The 26566-nt window shown below is 40.8% G+C and overlaps 1 protein-coding gene across 1 annotated transcript in view; it reads right to left on the bottom strand.

Moving 5' to 3' along the window:
* The window catches only part of LOC102999359 (sodium/glucose cotransporter 1-like), a 63444-nt gene extending 40311 nt beyond the window's left edge, over window positions 1–23133 (bottom strand). The window contains 5 exon segments of the mRNA XM_057526206.1: window positions 6733–6796; window positions 8341–8445; window positions 18166–18237; window positions 22784–22989; window positions 23052–23133. Coding sequence (XP_057382189.1) covers window positions 6733–6796; window positions 8341–8445; window positions 18166–18237; window positions 22784–22989; window positions 23052–23133 — 529 coding nt within the window.
* Between the last annotated feature and the right edge of the window lie 3433 nt (window positions 23134–26566).

A 26566-nucleotide genomic window follows, 5' to 3' on the forward strand; every position in this document is an offset into this window, starting at 1 on the left:
TTAAAAAATATGTATATTCAGGATATGTCTTTTATTGTCAGTATGTTCTACAAATACTCCTTCCCAGTCTCTAGCTTGACTTTTCACTTTCTTAAAAATATACTTCAAAGACTTAAAGTTTAAAATTCTACTTTGAAGTCCAATATATCAATTTCTTCCTTTATGGTTTGTGGTTTTTGTGTCCTAAGAAATTTTTACCTACCCAATAACCTTCAAAATTTTTTTTTTTGCAATAAGTTCTTTTTGTAATTGAAGTATAAGTGACATATCACCTTACATTGGTTTCAGGTGTACAACATAATGATTCAATATTTATATATATTTCTTTTTTAAAAAATTTATTTATTTATTTTTGGCTGTGTTGCGTCTTTGTTGCTGTGCGCGGGCTCACTCTAGTTGCGGCGCACAGGCCCCTCATTGCGGTGGCCTTTCCCGTTGTGGAGCACAGGCTCTAGGCGCATGGGCTTCAGTAGTCGTGGCGCACAGGCTTAGCTGCTCTGCGGCATGTGGGATCTTCCTGGACCAGGACTCGAACCCATGTCCCCTGCATTGACAGGCAGATTCTTAACCACTGCGCCACCAGGGAAGCCCTATTTATATATATTTCATCTTCATTTTTTTTTTAAGTATTTGTTTATTTATTTATTTATGGCTGTGTTGGGTCTTCTCCTCTGCGCGAGGGCTTTCTCCAGTTGTGGCAAGCGGGGGCCACTCTTCATCGTGGGGCACGGGCCCCTCACTATCGCGGCCTCTCTTGCTGTGGAGCACAGGCTCCAGACGCGCAGGCTCAGTAATTGTGGCTCACGGGCCGAGCTGCTCCGCGGCACGTGGGATCCTCCCAGACCAGGGCTCGAACCCGTGTCCCCTGCGTCGGCAGGCAGACTCCTAACCACTGCGCCACCAGGGAAGCCCCATCTTCATTTTTAAAGAATACTTTTGCTGGGTATAGAATTCTCAGTTGACAGCTTTTTCTTCCATTCAGCATCTGACTATGTCATTCTGATGTTTTCTGGTCTCCACTGTATCTGATGAGAAGTCGTCTATTAACTGTATCATTGTTTCCCTGCATGTAATGTGTTGCTTTTCTTTTACCACTTTCAAAATCTTCTCTTTATCTTTGCTTTTAGCAGTTTGACTGTGATGTAAACCTACATGTAGTTTTCTTTGTGTTTATTCTATTTAGTGTTTGTCAAGCATTTTGAATCTGTAAATTAACATTTTCCACCAAAGGATATATTTTCGGTTATTATTTCTTCCAAAAACTTTTTCTGCCTCTTTCTCTTCTCTTTCTGGGACTCCAATTACATGTCTGATCGATTGCTTGATATTGTATCGCAGGTCTCTGAGGTTTTGTTCCTTTTTCTTCAGTTTTTTCTCCTCTGTTCTTTATCCTGAGTAATTCTTATCTTCAAGTTCACTGATTCTCTCTTTTGCCATCTTAATTGTGCTGTTGAACCCCTCTTGTGAAGTTTTCATTTCAGCTACTATGCTTTTCAACTCGAGAATTTTGACTTGGTTTTTTTGTTTGTTTTTTGTTTTTTTTGGTTTTTACTTTTGTTTATTTTTTATTTTTTTAAATTTTAAAATTTTTGGCTGCATTGGGTCTTTGTTGCTGTGTGCGGGCTTTCTCTAGTTGCCATGAGCAGGGGGTACTCTTCACCGTGGTGCGCAGGCTTCTCATAGCAGTGGCTTCTCTTGTTGCGGAGCATGGGCTCTAGGCGCGCAGGCTTCAGTAGTCGTGGTGCAGGCTCAGTAGTTCTGGCACACAGGCTTAGTTGCTCCATGGTATGTGGGATCTTCCTGGACCAGGGATCGAACCCGTGTCCCCTGCACTGGTAGGCATATTCTTAACCACTGTGCCACCAGGGAAGTCCTGACTTGGTTATTTTCTACAGTTTCAGTTTCTCTGTTGAGAGGCCCTATTTGTTCACTCATTAATATCACATTTTCCTTTACTTTTTGGAATACATTTATAATAGCAAGTTGAAGTCTTTGTTTTGTTAAATCTACATCTGGGCCTGCTCAGAGTCAGCTACTACTTATTGCTTTTTTTCTTCCTGAGTGTGGGTCATGTTTATTTTCCCATTTCTTTGCATATCTAATAATTCTTGGTTGAAGACTGGCCATCATAGATAATATGATGTAGCACCCTAGAATCCGTTTTGTTCTTCCGAGGATTAGTGCTCTTATTTGAGTAGGGAATGAATGTGTCTGGACTCAGACTACCATATCTTCCATGCCACCCTGACCCCCACCCTGCAGTGCAGAAGCTGAGGTCTCCACTTGGTTTTCCAGCTTCCAGATGCCGCTGACTTAGCCTGGTCCTCTGAAGGTTTTCCCTGCACTTGAGTAGCCTGGCAGTCAGTCAAGGGTTTGGGCAGAATTTATTCTGAGATTTGGGGACTAACCCTCTCTTTGGCTCCTTTGTTTTTGGAGCTCCCCTCCTAAGTTTTGGGTTGCTTTGCCAGCCCTCAATTATGTCCTTGATACCTCCAACCAGCAAGACTTCTGTCTTCCACTGCCTGCCCTGTGAGGGCTGGGGAATGTGCTCAGTCACTGGCACAGCAAACTCACAAATCTCTCCAGGAACAGTCCTGTCTTTGCAAGACAGATCTTTTTTTGGCTGGGCTCCCTGGGGTCTCAGGTATGCCTGTGTACTTTGGTGGTGAGCCAGAGATTTGGGCTTTTTGTATCTTATTTTAAAATCCTTCCATACCTCAAGGACATAAAGATATTCTTTGCTTTCTTATAAAAGTTAGACAAATTTTTGCCTTTCCTATTTAAGCCTTTAGTCAATCCAAAATTATTTTTGTGTAGAATAGGGATCTAATTTTATTTTTTTCATATGATAACCAATTGATCCTCCTTTCCTCAGTCATCTGCAATGCCCTCAATGTCATAAATCAGGTGTTCACACATATGAGTGTTTCTGGGCTTTTTCACTCTCTCTTGTGTCAATGTGTTTATCCTTGTGCCAATACCAAACTGTCTTAATTACTACAGCTTTACAGTAAGTCATGCTATTTGGTAAGATAAGTCCTTCTTATTTTTCTTTGATAGGAATATCTTTGCTATTCTTATGCTTTTGCTCTTCTACATACACTTTATTTACTTTTTTCCAGATTTATTGAGCTATGACATACAACATCATACAAGTTTAAGGTATGTGATGTGATCTGATACATGTATATATTGCAAAATGATTAGCACAGTAAGTTTAAGTTATTATCTCTATCACCCCACATAACTGCCACTTTTTTGTGTTGAGAACATTTAAGATTTACTCTCTTAGCAACTTTTAAGTGTATAATACCGTATTGTTAATGATAGTCACCATGCTAATTCTTTTTTTTAAGATTTTTTTGATGTGGACCATTTTATTGAATTTGTTACAATATTGCTTCTGTTTCATGTTTTGGTTTTCTGGCCACGAGGTATGTGGGAACTTAGCTCCCCGACCAGGGATCGAACCCTCACCTCCTGCATTGGAAGGCCAAGTGTTAACCAGTGGACCACCAGGGAAGTCCCACCATGCTAATTTTTAATCCATTCATCCACTCTATGCCTTTTGATTGGAGTATTCAATTCATTTACATGTAAAGTAATTATTGCTGGGTAATGACTTACTAATGCCATCTTGGTAGTTGTTTTCTAACTGTTTTGTAGTTTCCCTGTTACTTTCTTCCTCTCTTACTATCTTCCTTTGTGAATTAATGATTTTCCATAGTAGTATGCTTTGATTCTCTCCTTTCTCTTTTGTGTATCTAGGATAGCTTTTTGCTTTGTGGTTACCATGAGGCTTCCATAGATATAACAGTCTATTTCAAGGTGATAACTTCGAATGCATATGAAAACTCTACCCTTTTACTGCCCGCCTGACATTTTATGTTTTTGATATCACAATTTACCTCTTTTTATATTATGTATCTGTTAACAAATAATTGTAGCTATGGTTTTTTAAAAATACTTTTGTCCTTTAACCTTTAGAGTTAAGTGGTTAATGTACCACCATCTTACTGTATTTGAGTAGTCTGATTTTGACTATCTACTTACTATGTTTTCATGTTACTAATTAGCATCCTTTCATTTCAGCTTGAAGACTCCTTCCACCATTTCTTATAAGGCAGCTCTAGTGGTGATGAACTCCCCCAGCTTTGGTTTGTCTGAGAAAGTCTTTTTTTCTCTTTCATTTCTGAAGACCAACTCTGCCAGATAAAGTATTCTTGGTTGGCAGTCTTTTTCTTTTACCACTTTGAATACATCATCCCACTGTCTCCTGTCCTGCAAGCATTCTGCTGAGAAATCCACTGATAGCCTTATGGGGGTTCCCTTATATGTGAGGAATTTTTTTTCTTTTCCTGCTTTTAATATTTCCTCTCTGTCTTTGATTTCAGACAGTTTTATTATAATGTGTCTTGGTGAAGATAGCTTGGGCTTAAAACATGGGGGGGAACCGATGAGTTTTGTCATCTTGGATATCTAAATCTCTCCTCAGATTTGGGAAGTTCTCCATTTTAAATAAGCTTTCTGCCTGCTTCTCCCTCTCTTCTCCTTCTGGGATGCCAGTAATGTGTAGATTGTTTCTTTTAATGGTGTCCCATAGCTCACATAGGCTTTCTTCACTCTTTTTCATTCTTTTTCCTTTGTTCTCCTCTGACTGGGTAATTTCAAATGACCTATCATTGAGTTCACAGAATCTTTCTTCTGCTTTACCAAGCCTGCTGCTGACGTCCTCAGTTGCATTTTTCATTTCACTCATTGTAATCTTCAGCTCCAGAATTTGTTTGGTTAGGATTCCTATCTCTCTGTTAAACCTCTCATTTCCTTCACATATTGTTTTCCTTATTTTGCTGAGTTGTCCTTCTGTGTTTTCTTGTAGCTCACTGAGCTTCCTTCAAACAACTGTCTTGAACTTTTTATCAGGCAAATCTTTGGAGTTGGTTACTGGAAAATTATTGTGTTCCTTTGGTGGTGTCATGTTTCCTTGATTTTTCAAGTTCCTTGAAGTCTTGTGTTGCTGTTTCTGCATTTGAGGGAGCAGTCACCGCCTCCAGTTTTTACTGACTGGTTTTTGGAGAGAAATACCTTCCATCAGTCCTGCTAGGGATTCTGAAGCTTTCTCAGACCTTTCCTTGGATACACCTGCTTCACATGTCTTCCTTGATCCTACAAAGCCAGGCTGAGTGCTGACAGCCTCCAGTTTGCTTGCCTTACTGAGGGTGGTGCTGAATGCTCGTCTGTGTGCTTTCCCAATCCCACAGGGTCAGGCTGGCTTTCTACGTGTGCTCACTAGCTTTATGCCAGGAATCAACACTGCCACAGTTGGAGGTAAGCTAAGGGAGCTGGCCACAAGGTGGAGGCATATGTGGGTGAGGCATGCAGAATGTTGGGGTGTCTGTGGGCCAGCTGGGGAGATCTGCAGGTGAAGAGCCCCCAGCGGCTTACTGGCAGGTTTCCTGATAGAGTTTGCAAGGGGGTTAGTAGGATTTGTGTTCCTTTGATGCCATCTGAGAGCCCTGAGTGCTGCTCTCCCAGCCACTCCCCGCCCCCTGGACATACAGCACACCTGAATATTCTAGATGGAGTGAGAAAGAAGTTAGTCTTTTTGGCAGCAGTCTGCGCAGCTAGAGTAGCTGGGCACTCACACGCTGTCACTCTCCCCCATGGGACAAATCTCAGGCTAAGAAGGTCTCTCTTGGCACTGAGCTGTGCTACCTCGGGGGAGCGGTGACATGGGTAAAGTGAACCTGTCCCTCTCACCCTCTTCAATGCATCCAGTTGGGGGTATTTTTTTTTCCAACAGCATGACTCCTGTACTTCCACAAAGGCCCTCTCGCCTGTGGGTGACAGTCTAAACTGGAGTTCTTTGACAGAACACTCTTATTCTGCCATGTTGGTGACATCATGCCATGTATCCCTGTGGATGCTAGGCCTGGACGGTCTCTTCTTTGTTCTCTCTCAGCCAGGCACTGACATCTTTGTCCCCTTATCTCCTACATACATTTTAGAGTCAGCCTGTCAAGTTCCTCAAACATCTTCTTCTGGGTTTAGGGAGAACTAACATTTTTAGGTTGTTGTCTTCCAATCATTAACAGAATTGTTCTCTTAATTTAGGTCTTATTTTTTAACAAAGTTTTAAAATGTTTTCTATAAAAGCCTTAAGAGGTGAACTCTTGAGTAAGGTCCAGAGTGAAACAGTAGGCAGTTACTGGCTTCTGTTTACCAGTCAGAATGCTGTTATTTCAGACATTTCTTAGGATTTAGGGAAATCAGTACAAGGATCAGAACACTGAGAAGTTTAACTTGTCCTCTAGGATGTCTTTTTTTAAAATTTAATTAATTAATTTATTTTTGGCTGCGTTGGGTCTTGGTTGTTGCGTGCAGGCTTTCTCTAGCTGTGGCGAGCGGGGGCCACTCTCCGCTGCGGTGAGCAGGCTTCTGATTGCGGCGGCCCCTCCTGTTGCGGAGCACAGGCTCTAGGTGCGCAGGCTTCAGCAGCCGCAGAATGCAGGCTCAATAGCACAAGCTCAGCAGTCGTGGCGCACCGGCTCAGGTGCTCCGCGGCATGTGGGATCCTCCTGGACCAGGGCTCGAACCCATGTCCTCTGCATTGGCAGGCGGATTCTTAACCACTGCGCCACCAGGGAAGCCCCCTCTAGGATGTTTTTATGTACATATACAATATTTGTAAGAAAGAATATTGTAGAGAAAAGAGTAACTGGTAATGGATACTCATCCCAGCCTTAATGTAAATGGGAGAAAATACCCAACCAAGAACACAGAGCATAAATGGAGCCTGAAACCAAGAAAAGAAGAGCAATTAAATCAGGGTCCCACCTAGGCTAAGCTCTTAAATGAGATGCAAGCTCAGTTACTGTTTTGAGCCCAATAAATGTATCATTACTGGGGACCTTGCAAATAACAGCCCAAGCATAAGCCTTCCAGTACAACAAACTTAACTTATAGGCACTTGATCTTTGCCTATAAAGGGGTGCATTCTTAATTTAGGGGGGGTTAACTGAGCCAATTTTCAAGATATTTATTAAAATTTATTGTTTGCCTACTTCCAGATAGAAACGAAGGTGGCTTATAATTAAACAAAAAAGATAGTAAAAAAAAAAAAAATCAGAAACCATTCAGAGAAATGGTGGAGAAATTTACACAAGTTATTGAAATTAAGTAATGCATTTGGCTCTGGCTTTCTTTACAAAGAAGGGGTAAGTTGAATATACGAAGGAGATGTGAATGAATTCTGAGAACTAAATGGTGGTAAAGACCAGGGCTCCTTATCAGGTCTGGAATTAACTTTGTTAGAAGTATTGTTTATTTCTGTAGTCTACCAGAGGAAAAGATGAGACCCAGAAAGTAGGAAGCTTTCTGATTTATCAAAAAAAAAAAAGGGCCAGGTGATTTATATAGAGATAGGTTAATTAACCCAAGACACATGAATTCACTTATATTAATTTAGGTGAACAAATTCTATGTCCTACAACAAATATATTCCACAGATTAGATAAATAATCCATTTTATAAGTTTTATAGTTGAAACCTGGTATTCATAGGCGATCAGTTAGGAGTTTTGTAGTAACCAGCTGAATATCTCAAAGAACTCAGTTGAACCTATTCTCAGTATACAGTTGACCCGTGAACAATGTGGGGGTTAGGGGTGCCAACCCCCATGTAGTCAAGCTAAATCTGTCTCAAAAACAAAGGAATTGATAAATGACTCATCCAAGGGCAGGAAGCTGAAACAATCTGGACAGAATCAGGACTCAAACCCTAGTTCTTTTGATTCCACATATTGTGATCTCTAATTGAACACAAACTTTTCCCCACACTTAGTCAATTTAAAGATCTGTGAAATGAAAATACAAGTACTATATTTATTGAAAAAAATCTGCATGTAACCGGACGTGCACGGTTTAAATGCATGTTTTTCAAGGGTCAACTGCATACTGCAAATGTGTACATACCGATAAATACACACACACATATAAACATATATATCTGTATGTCTATGTACACACACACATATATATGTGTATGTATGTATGTTTACATACATATATATTTAAGTGTTAATATGATCTTTTCCCTACCTGACTAGTCTCCTAACTGTATTCCTATGGTCCTTGGAATGTAAACATTCTCTATCTCTTCATTACTTTACTAAGAAGAATGAAAACTAGCACAATCTTGTTGAGAAATCAGACTTGGTTCCTTTCTTCCATGACTTCTCAAGGAGTCTTTAATATTTACTCAGGGTTGAAAGCAAGTTTTTATGTTTCATTTGGACAATGATAAAGGTGGAGGTTAGCTGCTACAGCAGGCACTACTTACATTCCACTCGAAGGCCCCAACAGCAATCCCTGAAGACACCCCCTTTCCAGCCAGGCCCATAAAGTGCCCAGTGCCAATGTTCGAGGCAAAAAGAAAAGCACCTATCTGAAAATCAAAAGACAATTACAGATCAGAACTTTTAGTCCAATTTCAAAAACTAATTTTCACAAATATAAACTCAACCTGAATTTTATCAATACATTTCCTCAAAAGGGATTATACCCTGGGCAGAATTCCCATTCATATTTTTTCTATACAAACCCTAACCATAAATTAGAAGCCAAGTAAAAAGGGATGAAGGGAAAAAAGTATTACTGCATTCTTATGTTGCCACCCTCCACACGCTCCACTGACTTACTTGCAACTGCAGAAATATTAGCAGGAGTGTAATTTCATCACTGTTTGAAGTAATTTAAAAATATTAACAATCTAACTGATTATAAGAGAATGGTTAAAGTACTAAGGTACATGAATATGATGAAATACAATGTAGCATACAGAAAGAATAAAGGAACTCTATTAAATGATAAAAAATAACGTAAACAATATCGATAATATAATCTCATTAAAATTTTGTGTGTGCATATTACACTTGTGCACATGTATGTTTATATATAGATGGGAGTGATTCTGGTAGTATATATATAAAAATACTTCTGGGGACTGGAATCATGGTTATAGAAATGGAATGGTAAGAAAATTTCAAGTTCCATACTTGGATTGTAACTTTTTTTTTTTTTACAACCAGCATATGTTACTTTCAAAATAAAAAATCCCAGAGGCATTTAAAATGAACAAAATCCCTCCTAAACCAATTTTAATTGAGTAGAGATAGCCACTCCATTCAAAATCCAAATCCAAATACTGTGCTACATTTGACACAAGATACACTTAAAACCAAATTATTAAGAGAGACTAAAAATAACAAAGCCTTTTAGATAAAAACAAACAAAAAACACAGCATTGACGATATTAACATAAGATAAAGTAGCATTCAATAACAAAAGCATTAAATATGACAGAGGTTTTGTTTTTTGTTTTTAAACCATGAAACATAAAATGCACTAGTAAGACATAACTGAGAACATACAGGCACCCAAATATCGTAGCACCAGCAAATATAAGGCAAAAAAAATCTTGGAAGAGGCACATAATAATTACTCAAGCAGTTATTTTTACTATTAGGAATGTTTGCTACCTTTATCATAATAATGAAAAACTATATACCATCTAAATTGCCCAATAATATGTTATATAAATGGTGGAATGTCCATATGATATAACACTATACAACTGTGTATAAATATAAAATATCTCTATCTACCTACCTATGTTTATATAGACCTAGGAAGACATTAGTACATTAAATGTACCTTCATTAATTCAGTAACTATTAATAAATGTCCACTGCCAACTATGTGTCAGACAGTGTTGTACATACTAGGAATACATCAGTGAGTAAAACAGATAAATCCCTGCCCTCATGAAGCTAACATTCTCTTAGGAAGAAGAGGATGAACAAGATAAATTAGGGGATTATTTTATAGCACAATAGACAGTGATAAATAGTAAAGTCCTACAGAGAAGAAGAAAGGTTAGAAAGCAGGCAGGCACGGAAGCAACCTAAATGTCCATCGACAGACGAATGGATAAAAAAGACATGGTACATATATATAATGGAATATTACTCAGCCATAAAAAGAAATGAAATTGGGCCATTTGTAGAGATGTGGATGGACCTAGAGACTGTCATACAGTGTGAAGTCAGAAAGAGAAAAACAAATATCATATATTAACACATAAATGTGGAATCTGGAAAAATGGTACAGATGAACCGGTTTGCAAGGCAGAAATAGAGACACAGACGTAGAGAACAAACGTACGGGCACCAAGGGGGGAAAGGGGCGGTGGGATGAACTGGGAGATTGGGATTGACAAATATACACTAATATGTATAAAATAGATAACCTATGTATTGAGAACCTGCTCAATATGTAATGAGAACCTGCTGTATAGCACAGGGAACTCTACTTCACCTCGCTGTACAGTAGAAACTAACACAACATTGTAAAACAACTATACCCCAATTAAAAAAAAAAAAAAAAGAAAGCAGGCAGGAAGTGCTGTGCAGTAGAGTGGGCAGGGCCGACTTTCTGTGAGGAGGGGTGAGGGGCAAGCCAGGGGTACCTGTGAGAGCAGAGAGCCTCCAGGCAGAGGGAGCAGCAGGGGCAATGGCCCTGAGGCAGGAGCACGGCTAAATTGTTCAAGGTCACAGAGGTAAGGAGGTGCAGATCATCTGTGGCCTAACATAGGCTGGGCTTTCATTCTGGGTGACATGGGAGCCCCCAGAGGGTTTTAAGCAGTCAGGTGACATGGTCTGACCCTTCAGCTGCTTTGTTGAGGTTGGACGTGGAGGAGCACAAGTGGAAGGAGAGTGCCGAGAGAAGAGGCTGTTACAATCAATCCAGGTGAGGGTGACGGCAGCATGGGCCTGGAGGCACTGATGAGAAGGGGTCGGATTTCAAATCTGTTTTTTAAATCGAGTCCCAGGACTTCCTGATGGATTGGAAGTTGGGGTGAGAGAGAATAAAGAGTCTAACACAACTCCATGGGTGTCAACCTGAGCAACTAGAAGGATGGAGTTGTCGTTCAGGGACAGGGAAGACAGCAGGAGTAGAAGATGTGCAGAATGCATGTTCCATGTGCAAGACCTGACAGACCTTTCGAGTCAGGTGTCAAATGGGCAGCGGGATACACAGGACTGGAGTTGAGGGAGAGAGCTGGGACTTGATACTATTCTAGCAAGTTGTCTTTAATGGCATGTCACCAGGCATGTCAGTGTAACTGGAAAGGAGACACCAGGGTCTAGCCCTGGGGAGGTCCAGCATTCAGCAGCCAGGGAGATGGGAAAGAACCAGCCAGGGGGACCTCGAACGAGTGGCTGGTGAAGCAGCAGGAAAGGAGGAGAGCCAGGCGGCAGCGTGGGGTGGGAGGGAGGACTGAGTTTCAGTTTCACCACTGCCAAGCCAGGTAAGAGGAGGCCTGAGCACCGACCACATGAATAAGCCACATGGAGGGCCCAGACAAGAGCAACTCATACCCACTGGATATTTGCTGACTGAATAAAAGTATAAAAGAAAGAAAGTTGAAGTGGCAAAATTACTCTTTTATTTCCATTTCCTTTATCAATACCATAATACAGTTTGTTCACTAAGCAATAATTCTAATAGTGTAAAAAGAAGTCACATCCAGGATTGGTTCAAGATGGAGGAGTAGAAGGACGTGTGCTCACTCCCTCTTGCAAGAGCACTGGAATCACAACTAACTGCTGAACAATCATCAACAGGAAGACACGGGAACTCACCAAAAAAGATACCACATATCCAAAGACAAAGGAGAAGCCGCAATGAGACGGTAGGAGGGGCTCAATCATGATAAAATCAAATTCCATAACCGCTGGGTGTGTGACTCACAAACTAGAGAACAATTATACCACAGAAGCCCGCCCACTGGAGTGAAGGTTCTGAGGCTCAGGTCAGGCTTCCCAACCTAGGGGTCTGGCAACGGGAGGAGGAATTCCCAGAGAATCAGACTTTGAAGTCTAGCAGGATTTGATTGCAGAACTTTGACAGGACTGAGGGAAACAGAGACTCCACTCTTGGAGGACACACACAAAGTAGTGTGCACATCAAGACCCAGGGGGAAGGAGCAGTGACCCCACAGGAGACTGAACCAGACCTACCTGCTGGTGCTGGAGGGTTTCCTGCAGAGGTGGGGGGAAGCTGTGGCTCACCCTGGGGACAAGGACACTGACAGCATAAGTTCTGGGAAGTACTCCTTGGCGTGAGCCCTCTTGGAGTCCGCCATTAGCCCCACCAAAGAGCCTGTAGCCTCCAGTGCTGTGTTGCCTCAGGCCAAACAACCACCAGGGAGGGAACTCAGCCCCACCCATCAGCAGACAAGCAGATTAAAGTTTTACTGAGCTCTGCCCACTAGAGCAACACCCAGCTCTACCCACCACCAGTCCCTCCCATCAGGAAGCTTGCACAAGCCTCTTAGATAATCTCATCCACCAGAGGGCAGACAGCAGAAGCAAGAAGAACTAAAATCCTGCAGCCTGTGGAACAAAAAACACATTCACAGAAAGACAGACAAAATGAAATGGCAGAGGATGATGTACCAGATGAAGGAACAAGATAAAACCCCAGAAAAACAATTAAGTGAAGTGGAGATAGGCAACCTTCCAGAAAAATAATTTAGAATAATGATAGTGAAGATGATCCTGGACCTTGGAAAAAGAATGCAGGCAAAGATCGAGAAGATGCAAGAAATGTTTAAAAAAGACCTAGAAGAGGGTTTCCCTGGTGGTGCAGTGGATAAGAATCTGCCTGCCAATGCAGGGGAAACAGGTTCAGTCCCTGGTCCAGGAAGATCCCACGTGCTGCAGAACAACTAAGCCCGTGTGCCACAACTACTGAGCCTGCACTCTAGAGTCCGGAGCCACAACTACTGAAGCCCGCGTGCCTAGAGCCCATGCTCCGCAACAAGAGAAGCCACCGCGATGAGAAGCCCATGCACTGCAATGAAGAGTAGCCCCCGTTTGCTGCAAGTAGAGAAAGCCCACGTGCAGCAATGAAGACCCAACGTAGCCATAAATAAATAATTATTTATTTAATTAAAAAAAATACAAAGACCTAGAAGAATTAAAGAACAAACAACTAGAAGAATGAAAGAACAAACAAACAGAGATGAACAATATAATAAATGAAATGAAAAATACACTAGAAGGAATCAATAGCAGAATAACTGAGGCAGAAGAATGGATCATATCAAGTGAGCTGGAAGACAGAATGGTGGAATTCACTGCCACAAAACAAAATAAAGAAAAAAGAATGAAAAGAAATGAAGACAGCCTAAGAGACCTCTGGGACAACATTAAATGCAATAACATTTGCATTAGAGGGGTCCCAGAAGGAGAAGAGAGAGAGAAAGGACCTTAGAAAATATTTGAAGAGATTATAGTCAAAAACGTCCCTAACATGGGAAAGGAAATAGCCACCCAAGTCCAGGAAGTGCAGAGAGTCCCAGGAAGGATAAACCCAAGGAGAAACACACCAAGACACATAGTAATCAAATTGTCAAGAATTAAAGACAAAGAAAAATTATTAAAAGCAACAAGGGAAAAACGACAAATAACATACAAGGGAACTCCCATAAGGTTAACAGCTGATTTCTCAGCAGAAACTCTACAAGTCAGAAGGGAGTGGCACGATATATTTAAAGTGATGAAAGGGAAGAAACCACAACCAAGATTACTCTACCCGGTAAGGATCTCATTCAGATTTGACGGAGAAATCAAAAGCTTTACAGACAAGCAAAACTAAGAGAATTCAGCACCACCAAACCAGCTCTACAACAAATGCTAAAGGAACTTCTCTAAGTGGGAAACACAAGAGAAGAAAAGGACCTACAAAAACAAACCCAAAACAGTTAAGAAAATGGCAATAGGAACATACATATTGATAATTACCTTAAATGTGAATGCATTAAATGTTCCAACCAAAAGACACAGGCTTGCTGAATGGATACAAAAACAAGACCCATATATATGCTGTCTACAAGGACCCACTTTAGACCTAGGGACACATACAGACTGAAAGTGAGGGGATGAAAAAAGATATTCCATGCAAATGGAAATCAAAAGAAAGCTGGAGTAGCAATACTCATATCAGATAAAATAGACTTTAAAATAAAGAATGTTACAAGAGACAAGGAAGGAAATTACATAATGATCAAGGGATCAATCCAAGAAGAAGATATAACAATTATAAATATATATGCTCCCAACATAGGAGCACCTCAATACATAAGGCAAATGCAAATGCTAACAGCTACAAAAGAGGAAATTGACAGTAACACAGTAATAGTGGGGGACTTTAACACCTCACTTACACCAATGGACAGATCATCCAGACAGAAAATTAATAAGGAAACAGAAGCTTTAAATGACACAATAGACCAGAGAGATTTCACTGATATTTATAGGACATTCCACCCGAAAACAGCAGATTACACTTTCTTCTCAAGTGCACATGGAACATTCTCCAGGATAGATCACATCTTGGGTCACAAATCAAGCCTCAGTAAATTTAAGAAAATTGAAATCATATCAAGCATCTTTTCTGACCACAACGCTATGAGATTAGAAATCAATTACAGGGAAAAAAACATAAAAAACACAAACACATGGAGGCTAAACAATATGTTACTAAATAACCAAGAGATCACTGAAGAAATCAAAGAGGAAGTCAAAAACTACCTAGAGACAAATGACAATGAAAACACGACAATCCAAACCCTGTGGAATGCAGCAAAAGCAGTTCTAAGAGGGAAGTTTATACCAATACAATCCTACCTCAAGAAACAAGGAAAATCTCAAATAAACAATCTAACCTTACACCTAAAGGAACTAGAGAAAGAAGAACAAACAAAACCCAAAGTTAGTAGAAGGAAAGAAATCATAAAGATCAGAGCAGAAATAAATGAAATAGGAACAAAGAAAACAACAGCAAAGATCAATAAAACTATAAGCTGTTTCTTTGAGAAGATAAACAAAATTGATAAACCTTTAGCAGGACTCATCAAGAAAAAGAGGGAGAGGACTCAAATCAATAAAATTAGAAATGAAAAAGGAGAAGTTACAATGGACACCGCAGAAATACAAAGCATCATAAGAGACTACGACAAGCAACTCTATGCCAATAAAATGGACAACCTGGAAGAAATGGACAAACTCTTAGAAAGGTATAACCTTCCAAGACTAAACCAGGACAAAATAGAAAATATGAACAGACCAATCACAAGAAATGAAATTGAAACTGTGATTAAAAATCTTCCAACAAACAAAAGTCCAGGACCAGATGGCTTCACAGGTGAATTCTATCAAACATTTAGAGAGGAGCTAACACCCATCCTTCTCAAACTCTTCCAAAAAATTGCAGAGGAAGGAACACTCCCAAACTCATTCTACAAGGCCACCATCACCCTGATACCAAAACCAGACAGAGATACTACAAAAAAAAAAAAGAAAATTACAGACCAATATCACTGATGAATATAGATGCAAAAATCCTCAACAAAATACTAGCAAACAGAATCCAACAACACATTAAAAGGATCATACACCACGATCAAGTGGGATTTATCCCAGGGATGCAAGGATTCTTCAATATATGCAAATCAATCAATGTGATACACCATATTAACAAATTGAAGAATAAAAACCATATGATCATCTCAATAGATGCAGAAAAAGCTTTTGACAAAATTCAACACCCATTTCTGATAAAAACTCTCCAGAAAGTGGGCATAGAGGGAACCTACCTCAACATAATAAAGGCCATATATGACAAACCCACAGCAAACATCATTCTCAATGGTGAAAAACTGAAAGCATTTCCTCTAAGATCAGGAACAAGACAAGGATGTCCACTCTCACCACTATTATTCAACATAGTTTTGGAAGTCCTAGCCATGGCAATCAGAGAAGAAAAAGAAATAAAAGGAATCCAAATTGGAAAAGAAGAAATAAAACTGTCACTGTTTGCCAATGACATGATACTATACATAGAAAATCCTAAAGATGCCACTAGAAAACTACTAGAGCTAATCGATGAATCTGGTAAAGTTGCAGGATACAAAATTAATGCACAGAAATCTCTTGCATTCCTATACACAAACAATGAAAGACCAGAAAGAGAAATTAAGGAAACAATCCCATTCACCACTGCAACAAAAAGAATAAAATACCTGGGAATAAACCTACCTAAGGAGGCAAAAGACCTGTACTCAGAAAACTATAAGACACTGACGAAAGAAATCAAAGATGACACAAGCAGATGAAGAGGTATACCATGTGGTGGATTGGAAGAATCAATATTGTGAAAATGACTATACTATCCAAAGCAGTCTACAGATTCAATGCAATCCCTATCAAATTATCAATGGCATTTTTTACAAAACTAGAACAAAAAAATCTTAAAATTTGTATGGAGACACAAAAGACCCTGAATAGCCAAAGCAATCTTGAGGGGGAAAAATGGAGCTGGAGGAATCAGACTCTCTGACTTCAGACTATACTACAAAGCTACAGTAATCAAGACAATATGGTACTGGCACAAAAACAGAAATATAGACCAATGGAACAGGACAGAAAGCCCAGAGATAAACCCACGCACCTATGGTCAACTAATCTATGACAAAGGAGGCAGGGATATACAATGGAGAAAAGAAAAGTCTCTTCAATAAGTGGTGCTGGGAAAACTGGACAGCTACATGTAAAAGAGTGAAATTAGAACACTAACACCATACACAAAAATAAACTCAAAATGGATTAAAGACCTAAAAGTAAGACTGGACACTATAAAACAGAGGAAAACATAGGAAGAACACTCTTTGACATAAATCACAGCAAGATCTTTTTTGACCCACCTCCTAGAGTAATGGAAATAAAAACAAAACTAAACAAATGGGACCTAATGAAACTTAAAAGCTTTTGCACAGCAAAGGAAACTATAAACAAGACAAAAAGACAACCCTCAGGATGGGAGAAAATATTTGCAAACGAATCAACAAAGGATTAATCTCCAAAATATATAAACAGCTCATGCAGCTCAATATTAAAACAAAAACAACCCAATCAAAAAATGGGCAGAAAAAAAAAAAAAAGGGCAGAAGACCTAAACAGACATTTCTCCAAAGAAGACATACAGATGGCCAAGAGGCACATGAAAAGCTGCTCAACATCACTAATTATTAGAGAAGTGCAAATCAAAACTACAATGAGATATCACCTCACACTGGTTAGAATGGGCATCATCAGAAAATCTACAAACAACAAATTCTGGAGAGGGTGTGGAGGAAAGGAAACCCTCTTGCATTGTTGGTGGGAATGTAAATTGATACAGCCACTATGGAGAACAGTATGAAGGTTCCTTAAAAAAACTAAAAATAGAATTACCATATGACCCAGAAATCCCACTACTGGGCATATACCCAGAGAAAACCATAATTCAAAAAGACACATGCACCCCAATGTTCATTGCAGCACTATTTACAATAGTCAGGTCATGGAAGCAACCTAAATGCCCATCGACAGATGACTGGATAAAGAAGATGTGGTACATATATACAATGGAACTCAGCCATAAAAAGGGTCATTTGTAGAGACGTGGATGGACCTAGAGACTGTCATACAGAGTGAAGTAAGTCAGAAAGAGAAAAACAAATGTCGTATATTAACGCATATATGTGGAATCTAGAAAAATGGTACAGATGAACTGGTTTGCAAGGCAGAAATAGAGACACAGATGTAGAGAACAAACGTATGGACACCAAGGAGGGAGAGCGGGGGAAGGGTGGTGGTGGTGGGATGAATTGGGAGATTGGGATTGACATATTATACACCAACATGTATAAAATAGATAACTAATAAGAACCTGTTGTATAAAAATAAATAAAATTCAAAAAACAAAAAAAAGAAGTCACATCTGACACTCACTCTACACTGCGTGCTTCCAGAGGGCAGGACTCACTATGTCCTATCTGTGTCCCAGAACCTAGAACAACACCTTGTACTACCAGGCACCTAGTAATGGTTACTGAACTACACTGAGCTGAATGGAAGAGTTAAGGGAAGTACTAATGAAATGACTTTCCTGATTTAGCAACTTCAAATTATTTGGGGGTAAAAGACATCTAAATTAAAGTAATAAATGAATCCACACGCAGCCCCCAAACTGGACTGCACATGCAAGGCATACTCACCTGCCACCATGCTAGATTTCGGCCGGCCAGGAAGAAGTCTTCTACTGTCCCACGACTGCTTGACAATATAGCCTTAAAAAAAGGGGCGGTGTCGGGAGGGAATCCAAGAAACCAAACTGCTTCAAAGACACAGGTCTCACAAACAGATGACCTTCACTTATGGGTAAATGTCCTTTGCAGAGATCCCATTCCCCCTTTATTCTTTTTAAGGACAGAGGTCTCTACCTGCTGAGTTAGAGGAGGGCCCACTGCCTCTCCCAGCTATGAGATTGCATGGGCCTGTCCATTTCTCTACACTAGTGTGAAAATAATATTGCTTTATTTTTTCCCCAAATAGTAACTAGTGCATGGTTCCCAGCAGAGTCTTGGAGATGAGTGGTTCAGCGAGTGCGTCGATTGACTGGGAATGGCAAAGCTGAACACCAGCCTAGCTTCTTCCGGGAGAGCAGTCTCGTTGCCAAGACTATGAAGTCCTCCCAACGCACCCAAGGGCTCTCTCCTCAGGTCCCCAGCTCTGATTCCCAGACTCCAGTATGGTCAAAAGATAGTCTTGGGGATTTCCTGGATTGCCTAGGACTAGCAGGACCCATAGATGACCACTGGTTGACAAAAAAGTGTTTCTGTGGGAGAAGTGAACTTATTACCACCATCTGGGGTATCTGCCTTATAATGGAGTCCCTTCACATCATAAAGCTTTAAACCAAAGAACAACTCTAAATCAGACACATTAAGTTAGTCTCATTTCATCCATTCACTAAATATTTATCAAGAGCCCGTTATGTTCAGAGCTGACCTTTCTTAAGGAAGGTATCAGCAGTGTGTAGGGAGAGGTGCATTAGAACTTTTAAAAGGAATTTACAAAATGTTCTAAGATGAATAAAATCACTCTGTCTTCCCATTAAAGAAAGAACCAGACAGGAAGAGAGGAGGTCCTGGGAAGAAGGTGGTTATGCACATATCCCTGCCTCCTCCTTCCTCCCTGCTCTCTTTCTGGAATAATCCACCAACCACAGCAGCCAGGCTGCTGGGGCAGAAGGTGCATCCACCACTTTCTCAAAGATCTCAGGGCTGAGACTGATAACAGAGGAAACAAACAAACAAACAAAAGTGTAAGGTTTTTTCCCCTTTAACATCCTGCAGGAGCCAAGGCACCAGCAACAAAGACCAAGATTTCCTTGTCGGGGCTCAGCGGTCAGAAGCTGATGAAGGATTTCAGGAGTCCCGTCTGTGCAAACGTGGGCAATTCTGTTCAGTGAGAAAAGGGTGGTTTGCTTAAGAACCAAAAGAAAATAAAGCTAGACTCCTTCATCACATTATATGCAAAAGGAAATTCCAGATGTTCTAGACATTTAATTTTTTTTTTTTTTGCCACGCCACTCAGCTTGCAGGATCTTAGCTCCCCGACCAGGGATTGAACCCGGGCCCTCAGCAGTGAAAGCGCGGAGTCCTAACCACTGGACTATGAGGGAATTCCCTAAATATTTTTAAAAACCTATAAAGTATTAGAAAAAATTTTAGAATAGTATTTGTACAATGTTGGAGTGGGTAAAAACTTTCCTAAGCAAGCCAGGAAATCTAGATGCAAAGGAAAAGAGAAATAGTAGACTTCTTCAAAGTGAAAAAATATCAGATGACAGAGAGACAACAGTAACAGAGTCTAGACCAGTGGTTCTCGACCAGGGGTGATTTTTGCCCCACTCCTCCAAGGGACATGTGGCAATGTCTGGAGACAGTTTTGGTTGTGAAGGGGCAGGGCTTGGGGATACTTCTAAGCATCCTATAATACACAGGACAGACCTCCCACAACAAGGAATTATCTGGTCCCAAATGTCAGTAGTGCTGAGGCTGAGAACAACTGCTCTAGAAAATGAGAGTTTAGGAAAAACATATTAGCAACTCAAGTGACAGACAAGGTGATAAAAGCAAAGTCGAACAACTCAATTCATAAATGGGCACATAAACTGGCTATTCAACAGAAGAGGAAGATCAAAGGACAACAGGCTCACAAGAAGATGGTCAATCTCATAGGAGGCTGAGTCTGGAAAGCGCAAATCAAAGCTGCAGTAACATACCACTACTCACTCATCAGCCTGGGACACCCCCTCACAAAAATTAAATTAGTAGTAACAAACCAGGCTGGTAAAGGCCTGGGGAAAGAACGTGCTCATATGCTGCTTGTGAGAAACGTAAATCTCAACAAGCTTTGGGGATTGCCATTTAGTGATATCTGCTAAAGTTTCAAGTAAACACACCCTTCTAACCCAGAAATTCCAATTTCGGGAATCCATGCTACACAGCTTAAAAGCACCAACACATTAAAAACAGCAGCAGCAACGAAGACCCAATACAGACAAAAATAAACAAACAAACAAATAAATAAATATATATTTTTAAAAAAATCTTATTAAAAAACAACCACCTGGCAGCAATCTAAGTGTCAATGAGTAGGGAAGAGCTGAATCACACACGTTTGACTATTGTGCATCTAATAAAAACATGAGCTAGGACTTCCCTGGTGGTGCAGTGGTTAAGAATCCGTCTGCCAATGCAGGGGACATAGGTTTGAGACCTGGTCCAGGAAGATTCCACATGCTGCGGAGCAAGTAAGCCCGTGCACCACAACTACTGAGCCTGAGCTCTAGAGCCCGCAAGCCACAACTACTGAGCCCGTGTGCCACAACTACTGAAGCCCACGTGCCTAGAACCTGTGTTCCGCAAAGAGAAGCCACTGAAATGAGAAGCCCGCGCACCACAACAAAGAGTAGCCCCTGCTCACCACAACTAGAGAAAAGCCCGGGCGCAGCAACGAGGACCCAATGCAGCCAAAATTAAACAAATAAAAAAATAAATAAATTTATTTAAAACAAAAAAACATGAGCTAGATCTCTATCTATAGACCTGAAGGACTCCACATCATGTAGTAACAGAAAAAAAGCAAACTGCAGGGTAATGTGTATCATACAATCACATTTTTTGTAAAGACAAAAATGCAAAACCTTTACCTATGTGTCTGTGTAAGCACTGAGAAGGGAGGAGGGACACACAGGCCCTGGGTACCTCAGAGGGATGGGAATGGCTGAGGGAGGAACCATAACTCCTCTAGACAGTTATGCATCTCCTCACTTCTTACAGTGAGCATGTGATTAAAAACAATATACGAGTTTTCAAAAGGACCAAAGGAAAAATAACAATACAAAGAAGGAAAAATATCAAAGCATTCTGGATAACAGCACATGTTTTATGGCTCCTAGAAGAACAGAAGGAACAGGTTTCCTTTGGAAGCAGCCGGATGGCTTAGGGGTCCTCAGACCTTGGCCACACCTAGGCCCCAACTAGACGCGGAAGAAAGCTGGGTGGGGGCTTCCTAATTCAGTGAGAGCAGCTGGGGAAGGATCCCAAAGTGCCCACTACGCAGAGCCCGGCCTGGGCCACCTAGAAGGATGTTTCTCATAACTGAAGCCAATTTGAAAAAAATTGTTTGTTTGAATGATCTGGATAAATATCAATACCTCCGACTTCTTTTCAGTTGGGAGAGATACGAAATTCTCTTAAGAGGATGGAGACCATATTTCCATTACTCTATCTGCCCACTCACAGCATGGTAAGCACTCAAAAGACTGTCTAGTGATCTTGCTTTGAAGGACCAGATTCTGCACAGTAAGATCCTGCTTGTGACCTGGTGAAGCGTCCCGAAGTAAAGGTCACATGGGCATGAAAGCTTCAGCTGGGTGGGGGCAGCCCGCAATGAACTCTCCCACTAGCTAGCGAATGGTGGCGCTGTCACCAGATACTCCTGCTTATGAAGCAGGCCGCGGAGAGGCTTCGGATGATTAACAGCTTAGCCGAGGGGCGATACCATGACACGGGCCAAAGTCTTCCTACCTGCCCTCGGACTTTTCACTGCCTGGCCCTGGGGAGTATAGTTACGAGACACCTTTGTGAGTGCCTACAGGTTAAGTGCTAGCGGGCAGATGGTAGTAAAGGAGACCCGGTCGCCACCCTACTAACAGAACCTTATACTAGAGTAGAATATATAAGCGCCCAATTCAAATTCAAAGTGAACACTTAGGGCCCTAAATTACATGTGACCTCTGAGGTCTTGCTTGCTGGGCAGTGGTTACGCTCATGCGTCAGATCAGGCAGCTCTAGGTTCGAATCTGCACTCCATCATTCCCTTGTGGTTACTTAACCTCTTTGAACCTGTTTCCTCATCTGTAATCCACAGCCTGGTTGTGAGGATGTGACACACTTAAAGCACTCAGCACAGACCAGGCACTTTAGCGCCTAAGGATGGGTAATTGTCACTATTGCCACCACCATCACGACGATCGATCAGAACGACCCCATATTACACACGGCTTGGGTTCCAGGCGGCGGGCACCTGGCAGCCTGACCTGTTTATTTGTGGGGTGGGGAGGGAAGATGGGCTTGGACGTGCCCTTACTCTCGGTAGGGAGCAGGTGGCACAGGGAAGGTGGAGAGGTCCCGGCTGAGGGCTGTGCAGGGGCGGGGACGAGAGGGATGCGAGGTGGGGACCAGGTGACAGGCAGGTGAGGATCGAACCCACCTGGTGTCCAGGCCTGCCCCCCCACCCCCCCACCCCCCGGGCCCCACATACCCACAGTGCGATGCCCAGGACCAACAGGAAGTACAAAACTATCACCAGGACGTCCAGGGCACTACTGGCGGTGAAGACCTGAGCACTCCAGGCGAAGCCATACCACGGGAAGCCCAAGGGGGCGCGCCCGGGTGGGCGAGCGCCGCGGGCTGCTGGGTAGTGGCAACGGCCTCCGTCGGGCTCCGGGGTCGCGGCCGCGGGGAACCCTGGGAAGAGCCCCGGGGCAGCCTGGGAGCTCCGGGCAGGTCTCGCGCGGCTCAGTTCCCGCCTTCGGGGGGGGGGGGCCGCTGCACGAAGGCCGCCCCTTCACCGCCAGTCCCGGCGCAGCGCCGTCCTTTTGCGGCCGGCATCGCTTTGTCCTGGACGGAGAGCTGGTCGCGGGGTGGGTCTGGGTCGAGGCTACCGGAGCAGCATCAGTACCCGTGTCTTTACGAACGAACCACATGAAACCTGAGGCGGGAGAAACCAGCAATACCCCTTCTGTCTTTATTTACCATTTCGAAATTTTGTTCATTGTGGGTTTGGGGCATTGACTTGGATTTATTAAACTATTGCCTTCGAATATTATGTATCCCGAGTCCTGAGTTTCCTTGCCTCTCCCCTTAAATTTTGCGCCAGGGAAAGTGCCTCGCTTGCCTCACCCTAATCATGGCCCTGGTTGGACCCACTGCTTACAGAGGCTCCTCAGTTTTCTGCACTTTGGTCTTTCATAGGTGATGTGCGAATTTTCAATCTGGGCCAAGCCTTACTCTCCTTGGTGTGCTTCTCTGCTGAGTTGTTAGAAATCTTGGTCAATAATACTAGTAACAATAATAATAGATAACAGTTATATAGCTCTTGCTAGGTGCCAGACCTACTTCTTTTTTTTTACTTTCCAAACTTGTTTTTTATTGATATAGTTGAACTTTACAACAGTGTCATAAAATACTATAAACAGAGCCTTCAGATAAACAAACAAAAACTAATCTAAATATATTAACCAGGGACTTCTCTGGTGGTCCAGTGGTTAAGAATCCACCTTCCAATGCAGGGGACGCAGGTTTGATCCCTGGTCAGGGAACTAAGATCTCACATGCCGCAGGGCAACTAAGCCTGCGCGCCTCAACTACTGAGCCTTTGTGCCTCAACTAGAGAGCCTGCGTGCGGCAAATTACAGAGCCCACATACTCTGGAGCCTGTGCACCACAACTAGAGAGAAGCCCACGTGCCGCAACTAAGACCTGACACAGCCAGGCAAAAAAACCTTTAAAAAAAAAAATTAACCAGATTAAAGCAGGCAAAAAATCCAGTGATAAACACATTAAATAATAATATGCTAATGGTGTCTAATTTACCCACTATAGGTTCTTTACATTGTCACAAAAACAGTAAACATCAATTTGAAGTTTGGTGAATGGACTTGATTCCTGATTTATATTAAGATACGATATACCCTTTGCATGTATATGTACTTTGTATGTACTAACCCGTTTGATTCTCCTAATAAGCTGTCAGTCTGACCACAAGGCAGGAGGCTTGCAGCCGGTCAGAAGTCTATGTTCTCAGCCTCCTGAGCAGAATTCTGTGTCCTAGTTTAGTTCAGTGCTGTCCAAAAGAAATATAATGTGGATCACAGATGTTATTTTTTTTCCACCTTCATTGAGATATGATTGACAAATAAAAGTTGTCTATTTAAGGTATACAATGTAATGTTTGATACAGTTATACATTGTGAAATAATTACTATAATCAAGCTAATTGCATATCAATCACCTCAGTTGCCATTTTTTGTGTGTGTAGTGAGAACGCTTGAGATCCCTCTTAGCAAATTTCAAGTATACAATACGTTATTATTGACTATAGTCACCATGCTGCACATTAGTTCTCTTGAACTTATAACTGAAATTTGTACCCTTTGATCAGTATCTCCCCTTTTCCTCCACACCTTTGCTCCTGATAACCACCCTTCTACTCTCTGTTACTAGGAGGGTTTTTGTTTGTTCGTTTTGTTTTTTTAAGATTTCACATGTAAGTGAGATCACGCAATATTTGTCTTTCTGTGTCTGGTTTATTTCACTAAGCATAATGTCCTCCAAGTTCATCTGTGTTGTTGTAAATGGCAGGATTTCACATTTCTGCATCCATTCATCTGTCCATGGACACTTAGGCTGTTTCCATATCTTGGCTACTGTATATAATGCTGTAATAAACAAGAGGGTATAGATATCATGTTGAGATAGTGATTTTATTTTCTTTGGATATATCCCCAGAAGTGGGACTATTGGATCATAGGATAGTTCCATTTTTAATGTTTTGAGGAAACTCCATGCTGTTTTCCATAGTGGCTGCAACAATTTACATTCCAATCAACAGTGTACTGGTATTCCCCTTTCTCCACGTTATTTGTTGACACTTGTTATCTTTTGACTTTTTTATTAATAGCCATCCTAACAGGTGTGCGGTGGTATCTGTGATTTTGATTTACATTTTCTTGGTGATTAGTGATGTTGAGCATCTTTTCATATCCCTGTTGACCATTTGTATGTCTTTGGAAAAATGTCTTTTTAGGGCCTTTGCCTAATATTTAATTGGGTTGGGTTTTTTTGCTATTGAGTTGTATGAGTTCCTTATACATTTTGGATATTAACCCCTTATCAGATATATGGTTTGCAAATATTTTCTCCCATTCTGTAGGTTGCTTTTATCTTGTTGATTGTTTCGTTTGCTGTAAAAATTAAAAATTTCCAGCAGCCACATTGAAAAAGTAAACAGGTGGAATTAATTTAAATAATAAATTTATTTTATTAATAGTTAAGCCAATATGTCCAATAGGCCAAAATATTAACATTGTAATATACAATCAATGTAAAAACTGTTCAGATATTTTATATTCTTTTTATCCCACATTAAGTCTTTGAAATCTGGTGTATATTTTACAGCACATCTCAATTTACGTGCTAACTTTTCATTAGAAATACTTGATCTGTCTTTAGATTTAATAAAATTCACGGTTGAAAAAAATAGATTCACCTACTAAGTTGTTCTAAATATACTTGAAAGTTTTCCAGTAGCTGAATATAGTACCAAAATTTAATTTTCCCTTAAGTCAATGATAAAACTAGTTCATCTTTTTAGAAGAATTGATTTGACTTTGAAACAAAAGACTATCAGTTTCGAAATTATGTCTTTCCAAGTTAAGTAATTCACTAACTCTTGTTGTTGACTCAATATTATTAACATCAAATTCAGAGGCATGGCATAATTTGAAAAGCATTTCTAAATTGATCAACATCACAAAGCCTTCTTCAAATTTTTCTTGGATTTTTTTGCCACCAATTACATAACATGGCCAGTTAAAATTAAAATCTTTGACATACTGACTCATGTTAGGAGAATGTGTAAAATAATTATTATTGATTTGTATTATGAAGTTTTGATTTCAACATAAATTCTTATACTTGGGTAGCTAGGTTACAAATAAGCTTTTCCTTTCTTTTGACTATTCAAATTTTGTTCATTCTTATACAGTATGTATTAGTGAGAAATATAAGTACAGACTGACATTTTTGGGTCTTTGATTATTGAATATTCAACAAACATTCCTTTTTTTTCAAGAAAATCTTGAATTGCAGCTGACATTACAGTAATTCTTTGTAAAATTTCCAAGACTTGGCCAATGAGCATTGGAAAAAGCACATCATTAAATTCACCACCTATTTCTTTCAACAGTTCCATAACATGGTGATGATTTGTATTATTTGCACATATACACTGAGTGATTTAAACAATAGTACCCATCCATGA

The sequence above is a fragment of the Balaenoptera acutorostrata genome, chromosome 13, assembly GCF_949987535.1.
Source record: "Balaenoptera acutorostrata chromosome 13, mBalAcu1.1, whole genome shotgun sequence".
NCBI lineage: Eukaryota > Metazoa > Chordata > Mammalia > Artiodactyla > Balaenopteridae > Balaenoptera > Balaenoptera acutorostrata.